The sequence below is a fragment of the Sipha flava genome, unplaced genomic scaffold (genome assembly GCF_003268045.1).
Source record: "Sipha flava isolate LNK unplaced genomic scaffold, YSA_version1 43_pilon_pilon, whole genome shotgun sequence".
NCBI lineage: Eukaryota > Metazoa > Arthropoda > Insecta > Hemiptera > Aphididae > Sipha > Sipha flava.
In genome coordinates this window covers 1,010,040-1,036,494 of record NW_020273171.1, presented here as the reverse complement: position 1 = coordinate 1,036,494, position 26,455 = coordinate 1,010,040, and the positions used below count along the sequence as shown (strand labels likewise).

General features: G+C 25.7%; 5 protein-coding genes and 1 long non-coding RNA gene across 7 annotated transcripts; 2 read left to right on the top strand and 4 right to left on the bottom strand.

Annotated features, from left to right (window-relative positions):
- Positions 1 to 1,002: 1,002 nt before the first annotated feature.
- On the bottom strand, positions 1,003 to 4,062 carry LOC112689398 (eukaryotic translation initiation factor 4 gamma 3-like). Its single transcript, XM_025563092.1, has 9 exons — positions 4,039 to 4,062; positions 3,648 to 3,785; positions 3,379 to 3,588; positions 2,886 to 2,959; positions 2,678 to 2,822; positions 2,471 to 2,609; positions 1,761 to 1,924; positions 1,224 to 1,402; positions 1,003 to 1,149 (listed from the first exon to the last, which is right to left on the bottom strand). Exons 1-9 carry the CDS (start codon positions 4,060 to 4,062, stop codon positions 1,050 to 1,052), a joined length of 1,173 nt encoding a protein of 390 aa, XP_025418877.1. The 3' UTR covers positions 1,003 to 1,049.
- Positions 4,063 to 13,852: 9,790 nt separating this feature from the next.
- LOC112689321 (40S ribosomal protein S18) lies at positions 13,853 to 17,467 on the bottom strand. The gene is made up of 5 exons (XM_025562968.1): positions 17,355 to 17,467; positions 16,929 to 17,114; positions 15,700 to 15,801; positions 15,534 to 15,625; positions 13,853 to 13,957 (listed from the first exon to the last, which is right to left on the bottom strand). The coding sequence occupies exons 1-5, from the start codon at positions 17,355 to 17,357 to the stop codon at positions 13,882 to 13,884; spliced, it is 459 nt and encodes a 152-aa protein (XP_025418753.1). The 5' UTR covers positions 17,358 to 17,467; the 3' UTR covers positions 13,853 to 13,881.
- Positions 17,468 to 18,441: 974 nt separating this feature from the next.
- On the bottom strand, positions 18,442 to 19,559 carry LOC112689381 (dopamine N-acetyltransferase-like). 2 transcript variants are annotated; one of them, XM_025563073.1, is made up of 3 exons: positions 19,473 to 19,559; positions 18,888 to 19,349; positions 18,442 to 18,756 (listed from the first exon to the last, which is right to left on the bottom strand). In XM_025563073.1, exons 2-3 carry the CDS (start codon positions 19,148 to 19,150, stop codon positions 18,558 to 18,560), a joined length of 462 nt encoding a protein of 153 aa, XP_025418858.1. In that variant the 5' UTR covers positions 19,151 to 19,349; positions 19,473 to 19,559; the 3' UTR covers positions 18,442 to 18,557. The 2 variants fall into 2 exon arrangements, with proteins under 2 accessions (XP_025418858.1, XP_025418857.1); XM_025563072.1 differs by lacking the exon at positions 19,473 to 19,559 and having other exon boundaries at positions 18,888 to 19,414.
- Positions 19,560 to 20,669: 1,110 nt separating this feature from the next.
- Positions 20,670 to 22,895, bottom strand: LOC112689380 (dopamine N-acetyltransferase-like). Its single transcript, XM_025563071.1, has 3 exons — positions 22,662 to 22,895; positions 21,965 to 22,241; positions 20,670 to 21,040 (listed from the first exon to the last, which is right to left on the bottom strand). The coding sequence occupies exons 1-3, from the start codon at positions 22,843 to 22,845 to the stop codon at positions 20,842 to 20,844; spliced, it is 660 nt and encodes a 219-aa protein (XP_025418856.1). The 5' UTR covers positions 22,846 to 22,895; the 3' UTR covers positions 20,670 to 20,841.
- A 474-nt stretch (positions 22,896 to 23,369) lies between these two features.
- Positions 23,370 to 24,608, top strand: LOC112689397. The gene is made up of 5 exons (XM_025563090.1): positions 23,370 to 23,396; positions 23,478 to 23,558; positions 23,686 to 23,930; positions 24,236 to 24,351; positions 24,445 to 24,608. Exons 1-5 carry the CDS (start codon positions 23,370 to 23,372, stop codon positions 24,606 to 24,608), a joined length of 633 nt encoding a protein of 210 aa, XP_025418875.1.
- A 2-nt stretch (positions 24,609 to 24,610) lies between these two features.
- On the top strand, positions 24,611 to 26,455 carry LOC112689382. The gene is made up of 6 exons (XR_003149124.1): positions 24,611 to 24,804; positions 24,872 to 25,363; positions 25,421 to 25,580; positions 25,659 to 25,837; positions 26,005 to 26,324; positions 26,414 to 26,455. It is a non-coding gene; the product is annotated as an uncharacterized LOC112689382 (long non-coding RNA).

Sequence of the window (26,455 nt, the reverse complement as noted above, 5' to 3'; positions counted from 1 at the left end):
CACCCGTCGACCGACCTGCAGAATATCGATTTCGTTTCTATTATCAAATAGGTTTTTATAATTTTACAATATGTAGGTAGGTATATCAGTTTATAAAGTAAATTAGTCGATTATAAAATTATTACTATACTTATCTGATGTACTATTATTTATATTTTAAAAATGTTAATACTTTAATAAGTCTAAACGGATTTACGCGGAAAGAGTTTCTCATTTCTCGTACCTACCATTCTACCATTCGAGCATCTTCCATGCGATTATCGAATACAAGATTTTTTGTTCGAGAGTCATATTATGATTATTTACACCATGATAATAACTCACGCGGTTTTCGAGAATGCATGGTGACTTTTGAAAGCGATAAGCTCTGCTTTTTTTGTTCACACGTGTCGAGATTATTTGGTACGATAATTGGCTTCTAAAACTATCAACAAATGTACATAGTTTTTCATATCTCTTGGGCGTTTATTTTTATCAAACATTCGAAACTTTTATGAAACCGTTCATGTCGATTATTATGATATATTCTTATATTGTGGTTTTTTAAATATATATCTTAATTTAAACTTGTGCTTTTATTTTTTTTACTTTTTAGATTGAGTAGTTAACTAATAAAATAAAAACGTTGGCAAATTTAATCATGTTTGATCGACTGTTGTGATTAAATGTATAGAAATTTATCGCAGCCAAGAATGCCTATGAGATACAAGCAACAAAAATGATAAAAACCGAGACATGTGAAATCTCAAAAAAAAAAAAAAAAAAAAAAAAATTAATAATTCAATTTATTGTTTATGTAAGCACTTGAATATTTTTGATTATTCTGCCAAAAGTATTCAAAAAATGCGAAATTAAAGATTATTAATGACTAAAATATGGATTATTTAACAATAATAATTTATTTCACAATTAGACCAACGAAAATTGTATTATAACACAAAAAATTTTTTTGGACAAAACCTCGATTTAAAATAGTAATTCAAGTAAAAAGTAATTAGAATATACAATACAAAACAGTATAAATTAAGTTATACAAAATTAAGCTGAATTTATATCAGATTCGTAATCCTACTAGTGATGTCAAATAATAAATCTGATAATCTTGGAAGTTCTATTTTCAATTCCGAGTCATCCATTATTTTGTCAATTCTAATATATGAAATAAAAATAAAATAATAATTAATAAAATGTACAATACAGAAAATTTATATAATTATATTTACCCCGATAAAACCGAATCAATTAATAACAAGCCTTTCTTAATAAATAAGTTTAAAAGTATACCAGCCTTATGGCGAATACTTTGGTCTTCGTTTAGTGTTATAAGTATCATAGAAGCAACGAATGACACTTGATCGTAATGTAGCCACGAGTTGATATTATTTAACGAATGTACTATTTCCTGTAAATATTTTTAAATAAATAAACATAATGTGTAATCAAAAAGTTATTGGTATTATAATGTATAATAATATAAACTTTGATGGTTAAATAATTATATTTTAAGATATTTATGTAAAAAAAAGTTTAATATTAGTACGAAATAGATATTTCAAATTTCAAGTTTCTGATGATCAATATCTAGGATGTTTTAGTAGATTTGTTTGATGAGTTATAAAAAATGTGGAATAATTATTTATTATTCTTCTTCATAACAACAATCTATTTGTATTACAATAATCAAAATGTATTCTTCTTCTTATTTTATTATTTATTATATTTAAAATACTAATGATAAAATAAATAAACCTAATACATACATTGATATTTATCATGTCAACACCGTTAAGAATAGCCATACATTCATCAATAATACATTGGGCCATTACTGTATATGATTTAAGATCATATAGTTTTTTTAATTGCTCCGGCAAATTTTCAAAGGAAACATATTGTTCATTGTCCTCAATTAACTTAAGAGGTTCTGTAAAAAATTAGTTATTAAAATAGTTAATAAATTATGTTATTTAGATTCAATCAAATATATATTAAATTAAAACTGTTCAGAAGATATCATGTACCAATCTTGTATATTATTTATTTAATTTAATAAAATACGATTTTGATGTCTTCGTTATGAAAATTTGAAGGAATCTTTATTGCAAACCGATCATTGTTAAGAAAAATTTTTAAAAGCAATTATTTATTACTGCATAAAAATTTATACTAATACAAAATTACATAATAATTTTATCCTACTTTCTAATATACAATTTGAAAGTAATGTTACAACTTTGTATAACTTCTAAACATAAATAAAATGCATAACATAAAATTTTAAAAGTCAAATTCTTGAATATAATATAACAAAAAAAGAAAAAAATTATAATTATACATGACGTATTATAAAACATAACTAAATCTTAAAAAAATTTGTTAAAATAAATGCATAATATAGTAACTTAATAGTACATTTTTTCTAATGAATAATAATATTTATACAGTATAATTTGAAAATTGACATTATTACCTTCTTGTATCCAACATTGTAAATGCAAGTTTTGTATTTTGAATATCAAAGACTGAAGAGTAGGTGACATTTTTATGAGGACAATGTTTTCATTTTTAAATAATAAAATATGGTGTACTATACCGTCCAAATTATGAGTCTAAAAAAAATGAAATAAGAAATTATTTATTCTATAATTTCCTAATACTTTACTATTTTGGTTATTACTTTTGATAATTTTTGTCCTGCTATTCGTAATATTATACATAAGCAATGAATATTAAGAATATCTTTTACTTTCATTAATTCGTGAATGAACGACAATATATTTTTTTCGGTAAAAGCCCCTTGTTTGAATAATTCACCGATAAATCTATAAAAATATTATTTCGTACAATATATACAAATTATTAATTAATTTTACTTGAAAACATACTTGCAATGGGCTAAAGACCTTTTATAATATTGGAAATGAAAACTATTCAATATATTCTTGAAAAAAGATGGGGTCTATAACAGATATAGAATATTTATATTATTTGATTATTAAATTAAAAAACATATATTATCAATTTTATCAATTGGTGGAAAATGTATTTGAATATAATATGGTTTTAGTCAAAGGCAAATAAAAATGGTTAAGTTTTAGTAGTTTGGTTGAGTAATTCTACTCAAGTCAGTTTAATTATTAGCTATTATTGTTAATTATATAATATACATTTGGGTAAATCATATTATGTATGAATAAATTTTGATTTAAAATGATACAAATCAGTTTATTTATAAATAAAAATTAACTATGCAAGTATCAGTACTGAGATTTATCTTAAGCTTGTAATGACTTAAGACTAATAATTATAGATTATATTATAAAACCTAATATAATCACAAAAACACTATTATTATATTAACAAATTATAACTAGTTACCATATTACTGTTCATAAAATTTTTTTTTAATTTATGTACTTCATTCTGAGGAGTACGAGTATAATATGAGGTAAACATGTCAAAGATTTTTTGTGCTAAAACTTTCTGAAAAGTAGTTTTAGAATCGTGAAGTTTGTTAAATGCAGCATGATTTGCCATGTATGCACATAACTTTGCATATAAAACTGTAAAATCTGGTCTATTTAAAGCCTAGATAAGTAAAACAACAAATTTAATAACTATTATAATTATCAATAATATTTATATACCCGAAAATAAATTATGTCCACTATGTTTTCAAATATATAAATTGTTTTCAGTGGTATGGAAATAATTGTGTGTGCCATTTCATCAAAATTGTTAATATTTACATTTTGGACAATTGATCGTACCAAATTAAATATTTCCTAAAGTAAAATCGTTTAAAAAAATAATTCTAAATATTTTCTAAAAATAAGATTAATTCAATAAAATGAAACATATCTTAAAAAAAAATATACAACAGTACAATAAATTTTATTTTATAAACTTAGACATATATTTATAAATATATAATACACTTTTTTAGTAAGATTCAATAATTGTTGTATGTATGATTAATGTTATTAATAATTACATCGAATTTCAAATATTTTAAATTATACAACATTTAATACTTACTACTGGTTTAACACTAGCTTCCATAGTTGTCATTAATTGAAAAAATAAATATTTCTGAAAATACAATTTTTTTATAAGTAACATAAATTAATACAGGGGATCTATAGTTAAATTGTTTTATTACTATTTATTAACCATCAATTTGGGGATAGGTAAGGCCAAAATTTGAGGGGCAAAAATGTTGTTTTAAAAATAATTACTAGTTACTTATAATTGATTTAATTATATAATTATAGTCTCGCAAAAAAATATTATTTGTAACCTTAATATAATTATTTATAAATTAAATTCTGTGTAATATCATTTAACAGTAGATGGATGAACATAAAACGACTCTGGAGGCAAAACTTTACTATTGAATAAATTAAACAAATATTAGTGTAAAACCAACAGGTCTAATAAAATTACTTCATACGTGAAGTAAAATATCTAGTTTTAATACAATATCATGCATGTCTGTACGCTTTAGCAATAGTTATCATTAAAACAATTTAAAAAAATATATTTTAATTAGAAAACAATGAAATTAATTAAATAATACCTTTCAACTGTAATCTGCACTTGACAGCAGTCTCTTGTACGACTAAGATTGTTGATCGTTGATGAAAATATGTTTTATAAGATACAATATATCAAACACCAACGAACAAACCAATTATTACCGTGGATCACTGAACAATAAAATGGATGTACTTAATATTTTTTAACCGAAAAATGATTTTTTTATTGACCATACACCATGGCTACGTAGTAGTTAATAAAGTAACTAATAACTTCGCTAAATTCTATACTCACGCATACATTATTTTGATTGTGGTCACGGAAAATAATTATATTATCCAAGTCTGGTTTGATAAACGATAATATTATTTTGTATCGAATTCTCGAATTCAGATGGCTGTAAACTATCAATATCCGTATTCAATGCACGAAAGTGTTGTACCTATTTTTGTATCCAACGAGAGTGTGATTCGTAATGGTTACAAGCATGCCAGCTGGTCATAGAGTAATTACTCAATGTAGCCAGCAAATATATTAAAAGTCACGTTTTGACGGGTAGGAAATAAAATTTATTTTTTTGAACTTAATTTGTTTAATTATATCACGAACAATTAAGTTTTCAAGATATAATCTTGTTAAAAATATAATTACTTTATACGTATTTGTTCCAAGTGAGATTGTTTCTTATGTATGCTAATGCCAAGAAATAAGGAGACTTATGAGCACACATATACACGCCATGAACGTGAACGCGAGAATGGATTCGCCGCGAACTTTCCGCTGGTAGAGTGATTTCTTTCAATGATCTGAAGCTCCCTCTTTTCTACGCCACTCTATTCTAATATGTATTGAAGTATTCGTATAAACGACAGTCCCTAGTTTAATGGGTCCTTCTGATTAAGTGCGGATCTAGAAATATGAAATGGGGAGGGGGCTATATATAATTAGTATAACTAGTTTAATTTTATCAATCACCTATCTTAAAAAAGTTAAAAATAAAATATATAATTTTAAAACGATATGCATGAGTAAGAACGTTAAATTATGTCTGTTATACAGATCGTTTAAATAAACAATAAACATACCGGCATAAGCGTGCGTAGACCTGTATTTCAGAGGGTGCCTACCAGAGCCGTGCCGTGGAGGAGGCCTAGGGAGCATACGCCCCGGGCGCATGGTTTAAAGGGACGCCAAAAATTTTTGTTTTATAATATTTTAAACTTTTACATAAATAAAACATACGAAAATGATTATTTCGTTTTACAATTATTTTGGACCATTACAAATTTTTTCTGAACAAATTTCTGACTATGTTCGAGTAATAATAACAATTAATCAACGTAATATAGTAATACCTAACTATTTTCCTTAACCTTAACTGATTTTTAGTGGTGAAGATTTGGATCTTAGTTGAAACTAAAGTTTTTTCAAATTTTTCTCTATTTTTCTCAATTATTTGGAAAACTTTTAAAAAATTACACCCCCTACCCTTTAAAATATTATTCACTTTTTATTTCGTAATAATTGGAGCAATCCTTTTGATCAAAAAAAAAAATAAATAAATCACAGTAAACAAACCACGAAGTAATACAAATCTAACGTGTCTAAATTGAAATAAACCAAAAATGAATAAATCAAACACTTCGGCGGTACTAGTTAATAATAGTATGTTATCAAACTTCGATGATAATCGGCCAATATGAATATTTAGATAGGAAGTACCTATTAGGTAGGGAACTATGATTAACAATAATAGTATTTTGTTCAAATAATAGTAACGACTAAAACGCCCCTTAGACAAGAGAGATCGAAAGCGTGAATTGTACAAAACATTCATCAACACAGGGAAGCATGACGTAATACCAACATGAAATCAAACACTGTATGGTATTTAGAGACGTATTATAATGTTTGATTTCATAAATGTATACATAATGTAGATATTCAAATAGTAAATACCCGCCTTATGAGTTTCACTCTCGTATATCCGAGCTCGAGGACATCGAATAATTATCTGGTCCGGAGCGTTTTCGTGGGAGCGATAACCGTTTTTTTCTTCTTTCTCCTATTATACGGAATCTCTGGCTGTAAAAGTACCCATATAAACGCACACATTCTTTTCGAGATAGACGGATATCACAATAATATTGCTTTCTGCACAATGCATTTATACATATTAATCGACCGTTACAACAATTTTATTGCAACTAATGTACATCTACCAATATCATAATATGCAGTTAAAAAATAATAGCACATTACGGAACATCATTGATGCGCTTGGCGACCTTAAATAATAATATTTCAGTTCACTGTACGTGCGTGCGAGTCAGAATTACAGTCGTTGTCACTTTTATCACGTACGACATGCGAATTAGATGTAATTAATTATGTAGAATAATCCATATAATTATATTATTCTATGATCAATGTAGCGCTTTCTAACAACACCAAAAATGCATATCCCAATACCTACGGAACATAAAAAAATAGTACGATAAAGCACACATTTATATAAAAAAAAAAAAATTTTAGCACGATACCATGACCAGTGGCTTCATTGGGAGGTCATAATTGCGACTTTTATAAACGCTTAAGTCGTAAAAACTTTGATTGCCACCCCTAAAATGTCTATAGTTGTCAAGGGCACCCATATAGGGAGGCAAGGGAAGGACATGTCCCCCCCCTGAAAAATATCAAAAATCTTGGAAAATTGTTTACTATGATCAGAAAATATTTATTTATATAGAATTTAAAAATTTAATTTAATATATGAAAATCTATAATTTGTTTATAAAAAATCTATTTATTTAGTTGGGAAAATCAGGTTTATCAGCTATAAATAACAATACGATTTTTCGTTTCTATTCTATGGATAGTTATCAATTCTTAAAATATTGTGTATTTCCAGAAATATCGTATGTACATGTGTGTGTCTGTACAGAACCATAATATTTACTTATTTATAAATTAATATTTTAATAAATATAACTAATGTTTTAGGTGTCCAATTTATATTATTAATTAAATAAAAATTTAAATAAATTACTTTTATGGTAAATTGGTTAAATAATAAATAATGTTTCCAGTTTGATATATATAAAGTAATAGTATAATTTAAAAAATTGTAAACCCCTTCCTATATCGTGGGTCATTCCTATTTATGAATAAATTGATAAATTAAAATGTTGTTGTCCCCCCTTGAGAATTTTCCTATGGACACCCTTGATACTTGTGGTGTTTTAAGATATAACCGTAGAAATACAAAAATACTTGATTGAAAAAAATGTATGCTATGTACTGTAATACTATACGATAACACTACCCACAACCAAAATTCGTCTCGGATTATATTATTTATAATTCTAATTAAATAAACTCATTTTTATAAGGCCCAACTTGAAAATATTGACCCTGCCTAGTAAAATATAGTAAAATAACACTTGCATGCAACACACATTAATAAAATCAAAGAGCCTAATTATGCATACAAAAATAGTTACGATATTAGAGCAAATTGAAATAGTTTTTCAGTTGTTAGTGATAATTATTTCAGCGAATTTTTTTTTTGCACACATCACTAAACAAATTATTATTGTTCTAAAAACGAAAGCTACATTTGTCCAAATCAATTGATCATTTAATTTCCACGGTTATTTTTAACGTTAAACATGCTGAATTTTACGTTAATATTACGCAGTGTGAATGATTGAGAGATCGAAAGTCGAAACGTAACTAACTACAAATTCGAATTTCAAAGTAAATACAATTTCTTACCGATATAAAGTGCTTTGATAGATTCCTGTTATATAATCTTAATTAGGATTTATATATTTATCGATAAATGGCAATAATCGTAAAAAATAAACTGCTAAAATATTACGCGTCCCAGTATATACATATATTGGAAAAATATGAGAGTAGGTAATGAGTAGGACTAGGATTTGTATGCAATAAAAAATTGTAAAATATGCATTTAAATTTTTATAAGATAATCACAAAAATATAGATACAAAAAAATATGTATTTATTGAAATACATCAGTGGTTGGCTGTTTGTCTTAATATAATATAATTGAGAAATAAAATAAAATAAAATAACTTAAAATAAAATATATGTTTGACTAAAAAACAAGTTTTACACTTTAATCAGCAGAACTAGAATTAAATACGAAATATTAATAAAATAATCATAAATATTAATTACGAAATATACTGTAAAACATTCATTTTTCACATTATTATAATCGAAATATACAATAATATTCATTTTATTCAATATATGCAATAATATGCATTTTATCCAAAATATGCAAAATAAAAACACCACCATTTATCTCATTATGAGGTGATTCGTGGGCATTATTGGCAAAATCAATAATCAGAAATCGCAAAAAAAAAACATGCTGTTGCATTCAAATCTTAGCCTGGGTAATGAAACATCAACATAAATAAAAGAGAATTCAATTTTCTATCTGACTGTAATTTTTTTTTTTTTTAATTTATCTACGTTATTATTTATATTATTTTTTTTTTCATTTGTACGGTAATGACAGACTCTCAACTAACAATATAATGTGCCTCAACAAAGTTGATTTTTTATTTATTGATATCGGTACAAAAAAATATTGCAAACTACTATAATACTATAACAGCCATCCACCATAAGAATAATAATAATACAATAATAATATAATCCAATAATACCATAATTCGTATATTAAAGTAGAGCTGCTTTAATACATAAGGAAATAAATAAAAGCACATTCAATAAACACTTCGTTTTGCAACAGTTTCACACGTCTACATTATGATCAACCCATATCCAAAAACCGGCCATACATGTAATTAAAATTTATGATAAAGTTAAACAAAAATAAATATTGTGTAATGTACACAAAAAACAGAAGAAAATCTTAGATATTATAAGGTACCATTTTCTTGAATTACATTATACATTATTTCTCGCTAATTTAATTTTTAATCAAAAATTTTAATTTTAATTTAAGATAGTCAACATAAACATTTTCATAAGTTTATTGGTCCCATCATGCTACTGCTACAATCGCAAATTCGTAACCATAATATTAAATTATTTATTAATAAATACGAGCACTAAATCGTGGGAAGGTATTATTATAATTTATATTTTATGAAGCTACACACTAAAAATTATAAGTACCTATTGTCTAAATACACCTATTAATTTCAGTGCTAATAAGAATCAAATTTAATTATTATCAAAATCGGCATCAACAAATATTAAATAACAATAATGAAATTGTAATATACATACTAATATATAATTTATCAAGAAAAGTAATTTTTTCTACATTACGCTAGTATACATAATATTAAAAATTAGAAGAATAGATGAAATTCATAAAAATTGAGTATTTCTTGATAAATTGTTATTTTTATTTATTGATTACTTTCTAGTGTAACTATTATAACTCAAAAATTATTCAATATATATTGGTACATAAGATAAATGGATTATATTACAAAATAATAATTGTGAACATAATATTTTAGATAATATAAAATAGTGTTGGAGATGAATATGGATCGAAGACCTACAACATGAACAAGTTATAGATAACATAATATACGGTGATTAAAAATATTGTATTAATATAGTTAATGAGATACGAATGTTTGAACTATAGAATACGCTGTTTATTTAAAAAAACAGAAACGAACTTATTGAGGGGATTTATTAATGAATAAATAAATAATAAAATAAATGCGGATAGTTCCTAGACAAATTTAATAAATGACATATCACTAGTGCATACGGTTGCCAACCGGCCGGTATTTCACATATTTAGATTTAAAAAGCCGATTGCCGGTATTGACCTATAAAAAACCGGTATTTTCAAAGTAATATTCTTTGTAATATTTTCAAATATAATATAGTTATCACAGGTTGCCGTCAATAAATCGTATATCTTAATGACTTCAGACGTCCATCGTCCACTTTGACATTTAAATAGTATGATTAGTATGTACCTTGTTCCTTATATGCCTTACTCGTATGTGAATATGTAATAGAAAATTCATAATAGAGTTTAGTTTAGCTATTCTGGAATATTCTACAGTGATTATCATGATTAATCATTATTCACTGAAAATGATGATTTTTTTTTTTTTGTACACTTATGGTATTTTCCAAAGCCAAAGTTGGCAACCCTATTAGTGTAGCTATTAGGCAAAAGAATATTATTAGAATCGACGATGGATGCGTAGGAAGCATTGAGAATATAAGAGGGAGTTTTGCAAGGGAGTACATATTTGAATTAAGGCCAGGGGGGGGGGGGGCGAAATTAATTTTTCTTTAATACAAACTTAAAAATAATTTACAGTTCATTAACCACAGCTCATGTTCCTGCTATAATGATAACATATTATAATGATAGACAAGTAATTTATATTCTTAAATAAAAATAATTTATATTCTTAATTATTTATACATTACATTTTTTAAATAAATCAATGTATTATATACAAATACGAGCCATGGGGAGGGGCGAATGCTCCCTTCCCCCAAAAATACGCCCTTGGAGTTTTGAGATAAGGGGACATGAATACTGTAATCGAATTTTGTAGTTTTGTATATGTTGATTTGCGACGTTTAAGAAATGCATTAAATATTGGACGTCCTCTGTAGCTGAAGGTATGATTGCTCATGCAAAGACCAGCACGCTTGGATGGATTACTTTTGTATTTCGTGCAAATGTCTGAGAAGTGGTCACCTCCACATTTAACACAGAGCGATGGATGATGGCAATAGTTTTCGGTGTCAGTAGCTCTATAGTAGCATATAGTAGGTAATTAAATGATAATTAAATTAGTGCAGTTTATTATTTGTTAATTAGAGCGGTAATATTCCACAGGTCTACACGCAAAAAATATAAATACCTCCCTGCTCATATGTATTAGATACAAGTGAAGTTTATAAATCTTGATAACTGTGCACCATGGAATACCACTCAATGTATTTGATACCCAATAAGCTTACATTTGGACATTAGGAAGAAATTCTACTACAAAATAATAGAAGGACACTTATTTTATAAATGTTTATCAATTAAAAATAATTTATTTTTATTTTTGATTCTCATCACTGCCATGATTCACCAAGGTTCGCAACTGTATGCGCCAAAAAGTACTCAAATATGCGCATATATATGCGTTAAGAAATATCATAATATGCAGTAAAAATTTGAAAAATACACAAAAATAAACAATTTATTAAATAAAATAAAATTTGCATAAATTAAGTACATGGGAAAATAAATTTAAATTCAATTAGAAAAAAATAAACGCTTCATACTTGTGTATTGTTCTTGTTATATAAATTAAGTTGAATTGCATAGTTTAAGTGTAACTTAAGCTTTACAATCTTTATTAAACATTTAATCTTCTTGAGTATAAATGAACAAATATTGATAACACTTCATATAATGATACAATAAAAATTGATAAATTTTGATAAAAATAAATTCGGGCCGATCGTCGACCACTCAGTAAAATAGATAATATATCATTGTTGAGTATGTAGGGACAAATACTAAAACAGCCATTGATGAATTTAAGAATGAATAATTAATAATTAATAATAATAATTTAAAATAATAATATAATTTAAGAATGAATTAAATTAAGAATTTTAGTTATCATACATCTAATATTTTTTGTTAAACTATATATTTGTAAAAAAAAATTGTTCGTTAAATATATGAAATATGCAAACAAAAGCTCTTATATGTTAAATATATGAATTCTTACAAAAATTAAGGAAATTGGTATGCAAAACTGTGCAATAAAAATATTCCTATTTGGAATTTGTGTACTATGGATCAAATGTTTATCGAACCAAACATTTTTTCAAACAATATGGAAATGTCTAAAGTTCCGAGCCTTGGTTATCACAATAAACGGAAATTATCTCAAGTTGGTTTTACATGTGATGTTTCTATAGCAATTAATACAGGTAAAATGTCAACATACATGATGAATAATAAATATAAAAAAAAATAAAATTATGAACAAGGCAATTTATCAAAAATTAATATTAATTCTCCAATATTTCTATAACATTAAGACTAATCAGAAAATTTATTTTAAATTATATAAATAATGTAAACATGATAAAATATAGTACCTTCAATAGTAATAACTGTACAAAAACCAATACGTTTGCAATATATTACATACATTGAACATAAATATACAGCAAATATTAATATGTTCCAGCATATTTTAATTATTTAATAAATTCTAATTTAATTATAATTACAAATTTATTTGAGTATCTTAATATATTCAAGATGAAGCATCATAATTTACTTTTAAACATAAATTTTAAGTAAAAATAGTATTTACACAATACTGTAAAACAAATTCCATGTACCCTTAAAAAAATTATATTAAACATGCATTATGTTTTGTCTTAATAAGGTTCGAGTATCAGTTATACACCTACGCTTCCATTCAGTGTCAAACACATCAACACTACAAATATACCAATAGAATATTCCAAAAGATGTCTAAATAAAAACTCTAAAATTTAACACATAACCTAAATGTATAAATGGAATACCACTTATTTAAATTAACTTTAATTGTTATACAATAAAATGATAAAAAAAAAATAGTACTAAAAATCTCATCTCATTATTATAAATATATTCAAGAAATAAAATTTGAATTGGAGATTTAAATAGTATATCAAGATAAATCAAATATTTTATTCATAATAAAAATTCTAGTCATAATTAACTTCAAACTAATAATTTGCCAACATAAACTTTAACCCTCGTAGTAGATAATAATTACCATAATTTATATTTTTAATTTTATTGAATAGTAACAAAAATTCTGAATTTATTATAGTAATACAATTAAGTAAAAATTTTCATTTTATCAAATTAGGACCTAAAATGGGATGCTTTTTATTTTCCTATAAATAGTAGAAAACAGTTGCTTCTAACGTTGATGATCATCAGAAATCCAAACAATTCATACACAATATATATTGTTATAATAATGCATCTCAAATGACCTCTTTCTAGAGAAAACAAGCATTTGAGCGTGGACAATTCAAGGGCAAGTGTATCACTCAACTGGGAGCTTGCTACCACATCGACTAAATTATCACAAATTTCTACAAATTAATTATATTGCAGATCCAGATAATACATGTGCAGGGCCGGGGCGGGTCGCTTGCACTTCAGGTTAAAAAAGAAGTGCTCATTTTTAAATAAATAGCAACCAGAATAGAAATGGATGGTAAAAAAAAACAATTTAGATTTGAATAAAAATTATCACTTTTATTAACTTATTTCTTTTTGGATACACCAACAGTTCTTCCTCTACGTCCAGTTGTTTTGGTATGTTGACCACGAACTCTCAATCTAAAATAATGTTTAATTTAATATTAATTTTCAAAATTAAAATAAAAACATAATACTAATTTCAGAAATGTTTATATTAAAATATAAAAGAACAATTTATTTTTATTTTTCAATGATTTTACCATAAAATAAGATGTTTAAATAATTGTTTTTAAAGTTAGTTGATTATAATTGTTAATCAAAATATATACACTTTTCTGTATTAATAATTTGATATTTTTTAAAGAAAAAATATCAAACAGTTTCATGAAAACAACACAAATTCATAATATTAAAACCTATATGTCCAATACAAATTGAATTTATAACCATCTGTGCAGGGAAAAATGTATCCTAGTCAAATTTTAAGGGCACATAATATTTTATCATATAAGTAGTTCTACATTTACCTATACATTCTACCTATAAAATTCTTACATTTTTTAACCTTTTCAATCCCACTTATGATATAAAAAAAATGTCTATCAAGAAACCTTGTTTTTAGGACATCAAAAAATATTAAAAAAAGTTGAGAACACTAACACATTTTTGTCCAAATGAGAAGATTGTCCATTGCAAAGGACATTGTAACTCAACAGAAACTATTAATTTAACAAATTTATGGTTATTGTTAATACAAACACTTAAATAACATGAACATTTGTTCTAAGTGCAAATGATCTATTTCTATTCATATTTTCAAAATCAGATTACAATACATCATAATTCTAGGAAATTTAATTCAGTCTTAATCATTTCTTACTCTATATTTTTTAAAGATTTTCTTTTATGAAATGCATATATGGTTATGTATTGAATCATTAATTCAAAATCAACATCATACTAATTCAAATAATATAATATGCATTTTAAAAAATGTGTAATTCCCCCTAATATATAAAATATAAAAATATATTTCTCCCCCTAGAAATCCATCATATTATAAAAAAACTTCAGGTTAATTTTCATCTATAAGTTACAATTAAAATTAGGGAAAAGTTTTATATTTTCACAATATTATTTATATTTTCAACTAACTCGTTTTCATTTTCATAGTTAGATCATCATCATAACCATTGAGTAATTCAACAATATCATTCTCTTTAAATTTTTAACTCGTGAAGTTTTTCACAAAATTACAAAAATAAAAAAAAATTCAAATACAATAGTTTTATTCTTTATTAAAATTGTTTTTAAACTTATTAGAAAGTAATTGAAAATAAAATTAAAAACATTCTTGGTAATATGTTTCAAGTTTCAAATTGTTATCTAATACAGAAGATTAATAATTAATAATTAAAATACATGTCCGTTGTAATGGAAAAGGGGACTGAAAAGTAAAAATAATCAAATTTTGATTTTATTATACTACTTAGTGTAAGATCTATTGGAAACTTTCAAAATTGTTGGCTGATAAAAATTTAGAATTAGTTCATCAAATATATTTTCAAAAACCTATTAACCCAATGTAATGCAATTGAATTAAATTCAAATTAATATAAGAACAAGTATATATATATACATATGAAAAATTGTCTTTATAAAACTCAACATCATAAATAAATATAATTATATTATAAAGTAGTAGTTAACATACCCCCAATAATGACGGAGACCACGATGAGCTTTAATTTTCTTCAATCTTTCTAAATCTTCACGCAATTTGCTGTCAAGGGAACTTGAGGTAAGCTAAAAATATAAAAATTTAAAATTTCTGATATACCTGAAATACCCAACATTTCAAACAGAATTAAATAACTTACTTGAGAGTATTTTCCATCAACAACATCTTTTTGTCTGTTCAAAAACCAGTCTGGAATTTTGTATTGACGTGGGTTTTGCATAATTGTGATAATTTTTTCAACCTAAGAATTATAAGCTTTACATTAAAATAGTTTCATAAAAACTAACCTTTTAATAAAATAAAATTAAATTAAATTTAAATTAAAAATGTAAGACAAAAGAATATTAACAGTTCAATCAGATATGTAATTAAATAGATACTAGCCAAAATCAATAAGAAATAGTTAATGTAATACTACACATAATATTTTATTTTGCACAATTTACCTATTTCATAACATATAGGACATTGTGAACCGTTGATTGTGCTTAATACCATATAAATGGATAAATCAACTAAAATATTAAATAAGAGTTTAAATTCATGACAGTATGAAAAATTATGTACTTAAAATAAATCTAAGTAAAATATTATTAAATAATTTACTAAATAGATTTTTATATAAAATAATTTATTTTGCATAATTTACCAATTTCATAATATATAAAACATCATGAACCGTTGATTATGCTTATTCAAGTTTTAACTAAAACACCAACCAATAAATTTTTAAAAAATATAAAAACTTTACTGTCTCTCCACCGATAGAATATCAAATGAATGAATAGCATTTATATTATCCTAATGAAGATTAATGTTATAGCACAATTATTGACATTTATTATTATAAAGAAATAAATGTTTAGTTATTAAATAATTGTGCATTGTACATATATTGTAAATCAACAAATATTGAGAATAACCTAATAAACAAATTATCTATACAAAATAACTTTGTCAACACACATATGAACAAATTAATAAATGTATTAACTCTAAACAAAAAATGCAATTCAATTTAGCACAATCCAACGATTTAGCTTTTCAAGTACAGAAAGCAAAATTTCTCAGTTTGTGCTAAGATGAATTCACAAATAAAAATATTTAAAAACTTTGAAAATCTTTTTTAATTAAGTTGTTCCTTCACAAGCATGGGCATTTAGCAATGGTCCACTAAAATCCCTTGGTAATTGCAAGGCATTCACTTTAGCAAACGTAAACACTATTACGTCGAACAAACAACTGACGGAACATTCTCAATGACGTTTGCTATCATATCCCTACAAGTACACGACGGCGGTGTACACAGTAGCGTACGTGTCCACCAATATAAATATGAATCGGACAATAACAAACGATATATACAACCTCTTCGTCGGTACATTCACCAGCCCGCTTGTTCAGGTCGACATCGGCTTTCTTCAACACAATGTTCGAAAAACGTCTGCCGATACCCTTGATGGCGGTCATGGCGAACATGACTTTACGTTTGCCATCGATGTTGGTGCTGAGGATACGCAAGATGTGCTGGAACTTCTCGGGAATGACCAGAGACTGAAAAAACACGGATTCATAATCAAAGGCGTCGGCGGTTAGGGAATGAGTAAAAAAAACGCAGCCACCGTTGTCCTAGGCCAACGGTCCGCGTACGGTCGGTCGTTGGGATGTTGCCGGACGAACGCCATCAGATTCCGACGGGCGATCGAGTTCCGCGGGAATCGCGACAGACCGACGGCCGTTGAGTTCGAATCCCACGACGATTCGAACGGATGGAAAATTAATAGTTGTACTCACCATTTTGGATGTATTGTCGTCGACACGATCAGACGGAAAAGATTATAACCATGAACCGAAACGGCGGTATAGACACACGCGATGTGAACAACTGTTCTACAGAAGTGAAGAGGGGGTCGATCGGAAACGAGACGATCGGGCGACCGCACTTGTACCACTGTCCGGAAGACAGTGCTGCCAACAAATGAGACCGACGAAACAAAAATTAAACCTTCATAATATGATTATATAATCAAATTTATTTATGTTTACTATTATTTTCTGTTTAAAATAATCTGTGATAAAACCACTCATATTCGTGCTTTGGTACATATAAAAGATTTTGTGCATTAATACATCTGTGGTTTTGTGAAGCATCTTAAATTTGATCACATAATTGACTAGCAATTAGTGATAGAGCTATGATTTTGTAAGATAGTGAATTTTTTTTTTTTTTGGTGATTTCAAAACGTAGCTTTGTAAATATATAATTTGAATTATGTAACTACGAATCCATTAATGCAACTTTTATTTTGCATTTTTTGACGTTTCTCAGTTTTTAAGTAATTTTTTGATTATATTTTCCGGTATTTTCAATCTAATTCTAAAGACTAAAGATGAATAAGGTACCCGAAAAATAAATATATTTAAGTTTGTTTTACTATTTTAACAAAATAAATACTAAAAAAAAAATAATGTAAAAAATGTTCCAGGTGAATAGCATTAAGAATAGAAAATATCAATAATCATAATTCACAGCCCTAGTGATAACAAACTGCTACTTTTTTTTTTTATCTACAAATGTCATTTCTATTTTAAAATAGCAACTATTAAAATTTTGTAAAATTTGCTGATAAAATAATACTTATTGCAAACTAAGATATACTGAAATATTACCATTACATATACCTTATTTAGTAAATATTAATTAATAATATATAATAATTAATATTATGAAGTAACTGTTAGGAAAATTTAACAACTGATTTTAAAAACTAAATATTCTCATTAGTCATCTTAAATAATTTCAGCAATGTATTTCACCAAACAAAAATATTCATGAAATCATTAACGAAATTATTTTATATATAGTAATAATTAATTATAATAAGGCTTAATAATCAATTAGGAATAAAATATAAATCATGAATATAGTCAGAATTGATGTAATTCACAAAATGAAACAATCGATGAATATGATAAACAATGTTTAAATCAAATATTTTACAAAAGTAATGCATAGACTTTAAAACTTTCATGGGGTGATTGAGTTTTGAACATAACATTGCCCTTCTCATCAATATAATCCGCATAATTCACTGAATGTATACATTTTAGGCCAAAATTTTCAACAGCTTTTGCAGTATAGTTACTAGAGCATTCAGCATAAATCATTTGACATCCTAATTCTATTGCTAACTCTCTGGAAATAAATAACATTAAAATAGTTACAAATGATAATGTTCATTGTACTTAAAATATTTTTTTTTATTGTAGAAATAGCACATAGTCCAAAAATTATATTTTTTATTATAAAGTTTAAATTATATATACTTAGATTTTTTGACAAGTGATTTACAAATGCCATTTCCTCTGTAAGGTCTATTGACTGCAATAATGTTCATATCTAATATATGGTCTACAGACGGATACTGACCAAATACATTAGACTGTAACTTGGTTTTATACAAAAATATAACAACCTTAGCATTAAGTTCAGAATATTTATCAAAGTTTCCATCATACTGAATATCAGTCCTTCCTGTTATATTACATATAATGCCGCCCATAACCTCACCATTTTGGGATACTGCCATTCTGATATTCCTAAATATCAACAAACATTATGAAGTATAAAAAAAAGAACTTATAAAGTAAATTATTTCTAAAATAACGTTAAGTAGGTATATTTGTAACAAGTTGATTTATTTGGAGTGTCCCAAGAAGATTTACTAAGATAGCACAGCACACCTTGAGTCCTGTGTTACTAAAAATATTCAAGTTCTTATTCAACACCTTAAACAATCATAAACAATGTTCATTAATTTTTTAATAGCACTTGTCAAAAAATAAATATTTTAATAATATTATATTTGTAAAGTTGAATTATTTGAAAATTTTTACAGATTAATTACTTACATTTTTTGATCATAGATTTAAAATAATTTAGTTGAATTTACAGAAACCATTTGTGTCAAGCAAGAATTTATGGAGAATATAAATTTGATAATAAACATTTATTTTATAACATTAAAAAATATTAGAATATTTTGTCATCAATTAATTAATTAATATATATAAATACATAAATACATAAATTTATCTTCTTCTTTTCAATTCTAATATTGGTTTCGCTGTAGAACATGCACTTATCACACTCTTCTTTGTACATATATATATATATATATATAGAACCATCAAAATGCTCAGAACAATAAACCATTAGATCTTGTTGCAAAAGTAACAAAATTTAAATGTTTTTTTATTTTAATGATATATTTATACATATATTAAAAATTTTTACATTTTGTCTGAATGTGTGTAAGATATTAGAACAACATAATAAAGTTATATTTATTAAAACAAGTTTAGTAAAACTTTGCAGTAGAAACCAGTACTGTATTGCATAATGATGTTCAACTGTTTATTTAGTATTTCTTTAAAAAAAACTTTGATTTTTTTTGTACTATAAAACTATAAAAATGTTCAAAAATTTACTCCCATCAAAACTAAATAATAATAAAATGTTTAATTCATAATTTGGTACAATTGATTTAAATTCTATCAATTAACCTTTTTGTAGGTAATTTATACAAAATTCCACATGTTCCGCAACAGATTCTTTTTCGTTAATTAACCCAATGCTTCCATTTAAAGGTTTATCACACAAGAATTCATCTGTAAAAGTACTTAGTACAATTGGTATATCATTGGCAGTGATAAGCTTTATGGTATAAGACAAATCTTTTTTACTTATTTCACTCATTGTGAACAAATTACAGATTATTTCTGAAAAAAGCCAAAGGTAATTTTACTAAGTTATTTGTTTACTATTTGTTGTACATTATTAGTGTTTTTAATATAATGAATGATAATATAACTATATTATTAGTTACCTTTATGTGGTATAAAATATTTGTCAATTTTCAATGGTATTAATAATTATTTATTGTGTATAATATGTATGCCGAGCGTGAATTTATAAATTATTTGATAAATGTAATATATCTTATATAACTTGTTGCACCTTCATTTATATTTTATAATTAAAAAAAAATGTATTTATAATATATATGTATATCTAATTATAAGACTATTAAGATAAAATTTATCAACTTTAACAACTGCTAATTTATATTTACATATGTATATATATATACAAGGAGAAGCCGGGGGATAAAGGACAACACTCAATCTACAATGCATTAACATTGTTACATATAGATATAATTGATTTTTTTTTTTTTTTTTTTAATGAATAAATTACAATTTTAATAATTTAAATTGTTTAGAGGACTAATACATAAATTCTAAAATGTGTATGTGGTGGCTGGGTTTTGAATACTATCTCACCCTGTTCGTTCACGTAGTTCAAAAATGGCAGCAAATATATACGTTTAAATCCAAATCCTTCTGCTGTTTTTGCAGTAAAATAACTGGAACACTCCAAAAACATCATTTGACATCCTAGTTCCAATGCCAACTCCCTGGAATATATATTATAAAATTACATTTTTATTATTGCTTTTATCTCAAAATATGAAAATTGTATTTTGAATTATTTAATCACCTAGCTCTGGGAACTATGAGTACAAGTACGCCGCAAAAGGAGTGCAAGAGTGCACTTGCACCTCCTTGGATTTATAAAAAAGAAGTATAAACATTTAGAATAGAGGCTATCATTGTCGGATATTCTAGTAGCCTGCATTACTTTATAACCGTCAAAAAAAATAAAATTATTTAAGCATTATTTAGATATTATCGTATACACTATGCATGATACCCCCCTCAGTGGCGTAGATACAATTTTTTTCTGGATGGGGTATTTATGAATAAGTTTTTTAGTGTTCTTAATATATCTTAAGACGAGGTCATATGTAATAATATTACATTGAAAATGGTATTATTATTATGTCCTGTATTTAATGAAAATTATTTTGTTACTCAATTTTTAATATATACCTAATCATAGTAAAATCGAAATATTTTACTATAATATGTAAATATCAATAAATAATAATCAAATATCATAAAAAAAAAAATCTGCGGGGGGGAGGATGTAAACCTCTTACACTTTCCCCGTAACTTCGCCACTGCCCCCCCCCCTAATAGAATTAATGGTGGCACCTATATTTATATACAAATATATATATATATATTAGTTTGCAATAAAGAGTAAATGATAATACTTTAATCTCGTACATAGGAAAGTTGAAAATTATGATATCTGGTTATAATTTTAATATAATATTAATCGAATTTCAATTGTTATTTTTGAAAAAATTACAAAAATAGCAATATCAACGATGAAAAAATGTTATCATACATTACTGCAAATAATTAAATAATACACCACAACGCGAACCAGGAGAGAAGGAAACCAAATAAATGTAAAAAGTTTTCTACTATACTTCGTTTTGTCGACGAGAGCTTTGCAAATGCCATGTCCTCTATAAGCTTTATCTACAGTTATTATTTTCATATCCATTATGAGATCCACGTTTGGGTATTGATTAAAAATGTCGACTTCTCGCTCAGCTTTGTCCAAAAAAGTTGTAATGTCATTAAATTTTGGACTTTCTTTACAGTTTTCGTTATTACAATTGTTTACGTCATTCCTACGCATTATATTATTTAAAATAGCACCAATAACGACGCCGTCTTCTGATACCGCCATTAATGATATTCCTAAATAAAACGAAAAGCACATCAGGTATACGAAAAACGATATATAAAACTAGACCAAAAAGAATTATTGCATTTTAGAAGGTATGCATGTATTTGTATGGACTATTACGGTTCTTTTAAAGTACAATATTAAAATTTTGTCAGTGTTTTTGTTTTCCTATTGTTGTAATAGAATTTTACAAGACTACAGTTTCGTCCAGAAAAAAAAAATAGCAGATACAATTACATCAACTGAAGAAGAATATAGTACATATGTACAGTACATTTATAAGAGTATTCGTTATTTTTTATTTTATACTTTAAGTCTTAATGTAGTAAATATATATATATATTGTTTAAGTAAAATCTTAAACCCTGAACGGTAATATGATTCATTTGTAAAATGATTGTACAACCATGTAATTAAATACATGAGCTCACCTTTGTCTAAGTATGATTTGCAATAATTCTCAAGTTGTATCACCGATGCATTTTCTTCGATTAACATAGTACTTGCATTTAAAGGTTCATCATGAAAATAATTGTTTTTTAACAAATTTAAAACATTAAGTACGTCTTTTTTAGTAATGGGCATTATCTTATAAACATTTACTATTTTATTCATTGTATCCGTATTGTATATTTTAGATAAAAAACAAAATTAATTTAACAAGATTTAGAAATAAATTTTTAAAAAATAACTTATAATTTTTAAAATATTAATAATTATAAATAAAATAATCTCTTAATGCTTGACATCTGAAGTACATATTAGTTATAATACTACTGAACATTTATACCTGTTTTATATGATACCTATACAAAATCATGCTTGTAGCACAGATTAGATTACATATTGTATTTATATAATAGTAGTGCTGTACAATACAAACGTTTAATTTAAAATATGTTTTATATGTCTCTGATAAATAATCAGTATAGATTACACTAATTATTTGTTTAAGTCCATTTCAAAAGTATTCATTATAAATTCATAAATAATCAGGAATTGCATTATGTACTATTGCATTTATAACTATTTATATATATATATATAATAATAATAATATAATATACTTGTATTTAGCAGTAGGTATCTAAATATGTATACTTATTTATAAACCGCCCCCCCTCCCCCGTTAAGGTAGGATGGATCCGCACCTGTATCGTTCTATGGTATTATACCTGTTGCTTGACTCCTGCCTGCTAACATTGCATTAAAATTAATAAATTAGATTGTGCATCTTAATTTTTTAGAGGGAACATTTTGATGCTCGTAAAAATGACATTGCTTTGTTTATTAAACGTGATTTATTATCAGACGAAGAAAAAAATACTGTAAGCTTTTCGAATGCTAATGCCTTATGTCGGATTTAGTCTGAACTTTAGTTAAAACCTACCAATATATCATAATATAATATAAACAATGTAATTGTTTTTATTATTTTTTGTTTAAAACCTGTAGGTACTTACCAATTTATGGTTACCAAATCATAATTACGTATTTCCATTAAATGAAAAAAACAAAAAAAGAGGTTTAAAATTTCAGTATAAATGGCTGAACGAATTCAATTGGCTTGTTTATTTGGAAGTTGAAGGTGGAGCTTTTTGTAAGCATTGTGTTGTTTTTGCAAAAACCGGTGGAATAAGAAATCAATCTTTAAAATATTTGGTTAGTGAAGTATTTGATAGTTGGAAAAAGCTAAAGAGGTATTATTGAATATATTAATGTTTTAACTTTTAATCGCTTATAATTTAATATTATTTTAATTTTAATTTTATTTCCCTGTGAATACATGTTATTATATTGTTATAATTTTAATTAAATGATAGGTATTTCGAAATCATTCTGCATTAGAGTACCACACATTTTCTGTTTTGAAATCTGATGAATTTTTAAAAATATATTTAAAAAAAGAGCCAACTATAGTAGAACGATTGGATACAGATAGGTATTTAATCATTTATTAGCTTAAGTCTGTAAGTATGTACTTTGATATTTTTTTTTGTTTAAGAATTAAACAAATCAAGGCGAATAGAGAGCGACTCATTTCAATCGTTGATTGTGTCATACTTTGTGGTCGTCAAGAGATTGCTCTACGAGGGCATAAAGATTATGGAAAAATTGATAGTATGTTTAAAATTAAATAATTTTATAGCATTACATATTATATAATAATGCTACCATTCAACTCAACCTTAATATCAATTTTTCATATTATAGTGGAATGTTCATTTAATCAAAGCAACTTTAGAGCCATATTAAAGTATAGAACATATGGTAATGAGATGTTAAAGCATATCATTACAAATGAAGGACGAAACAAATACCTAACTCCTCAAATCCAAAATGAAATCATAACAGCATGTGGGGACATTATGCTGTGAAAAATAGTTAAGAATGTAAATGCTTCAAAATGTTTCACAGTTTTAGTTGACGAGACTACTGATATTTCTACTATTGAACAAATGGCTATGTGTGTTCGATATGTTGACGATAACGATTGTATCCAGTAGAGATTCCTGAAATTGATTACTATTAACAGTTTAACTGGTTGTGATTTAGCTGAATCAATACTCAACAGTAAATTAAAATGATATAATGTTTTTAGTAAATTAATAATTGTATGGTTATTATATTTTGTAAATAGGTCTGAATAGTTGTGAGATTAATTTAGATTACTTATATGGTCAAGGATATGAAGGTGCAAGAAACATGTCTGGCCAATATAAAGGTGTTCAGGCAATTATCAAAAAAAATATTCTTAAGTTATATATGTGCACTGTGCAGCACACTCTCTGAACTTAGTAGTATCAACTGCAAGTGGAATTCAACCAATTAGAAACTGCTTAGGTATTATCGAAAAGTACTATGTTTTCTTTAATACACCAAAAACCAAAATGTTCTTTTAACCAACATTGAAAATAGTAATGAGGATCCTAAGGTTAAAACTTTAAAAATATTATGTGCTACACGATGGGTGCAGCGTTATGATGCGGCAACAGATTTCATTGAACTATTTGCATTTGTAGTTGATTCAATAGAAAATATTTCTAATTGGAATGATTCCACAGCAACGGAAGCTAATATACTATTAAAAGCTATTGATTCAGAATTTCTTATATCCTTACAAGTTATACAAGTAAATAGTAATTAATAAATATAATATATTTTATTTTATAATAAAATATTTTTTCAGGTGATTTTTTTCTTTTGGTTTACCATTGTGTAAGTTTCTACAAAAAGAACAAATTGATTTGAGAGAAGCAGTAAGCCTTGCTGAAGATATTATAAATGTATTAAAAAATATCAGATTAAATTGTGATACTGAATTCCACAAATTGTTTTTGCTTGCAAAAGTAAGTATACTAAAATAAACTATATTATTATATGAATTATATGAAAAGAATTATGTTTATATTTGACATTTGTAATAGGGGATGTCAGTAAATATAGATATAATTTAAATACTAAAAGAATATCTAAATGACAAGTAAATCGAGCAAATCCAGATCCCAATTTAAGTGTTGAAGAATACCACAAAGTGTCAGTATTTATACTCTTTTTATACAACAACTAGGAGAAAGATTTTCAATCCATTCTGAAATTTTTAAAGGTACCTATATTAAATTAAATCATTATGATAATTTTTAATTAAATTGGTACCTAGTTTTTATAAAATTAAAAACAAATCACTGATATAAAATATTCATATAATCAATCTATATTATTAAATTCAACCTTTTATGGTTTATGTATAATGTATATATGTCATATTTTTAGGATTTCAAAGTCTATTTTCCTATAAATTAACTTCTAATGAGGAGGTATCATTTAGAAAATTACTTGAATTTTATTCACCTTCTTTGAATGTGAACAACTCAATTGCAGAATTGAAATTGTGGAAGATAAAACTTGAGCGAATAAACAATATTCCGAAAACTGCAATTAAAGCATTACATGTGTGTAATGCCAATATTTATCCAAATATGCATTTTATTTTAAAAATACTATGCACACTTCCTGTTTCTACAAGTACGCCTGAAAGAATGTGTTCCAGTCTTAAAAGGATAAAAACGTATCTTCGAAACAGTATGTCCTAGGTTAGTAATTATAATAGCTATGCACTTGTGCTTAATAAAATACATTTTCATAATATCTAATGAGAAAAATGTTTTAATTTTTTTTGTAGAAAAGACTTAATGGTCTGGCAATTTTGGCAATTCATAATAAT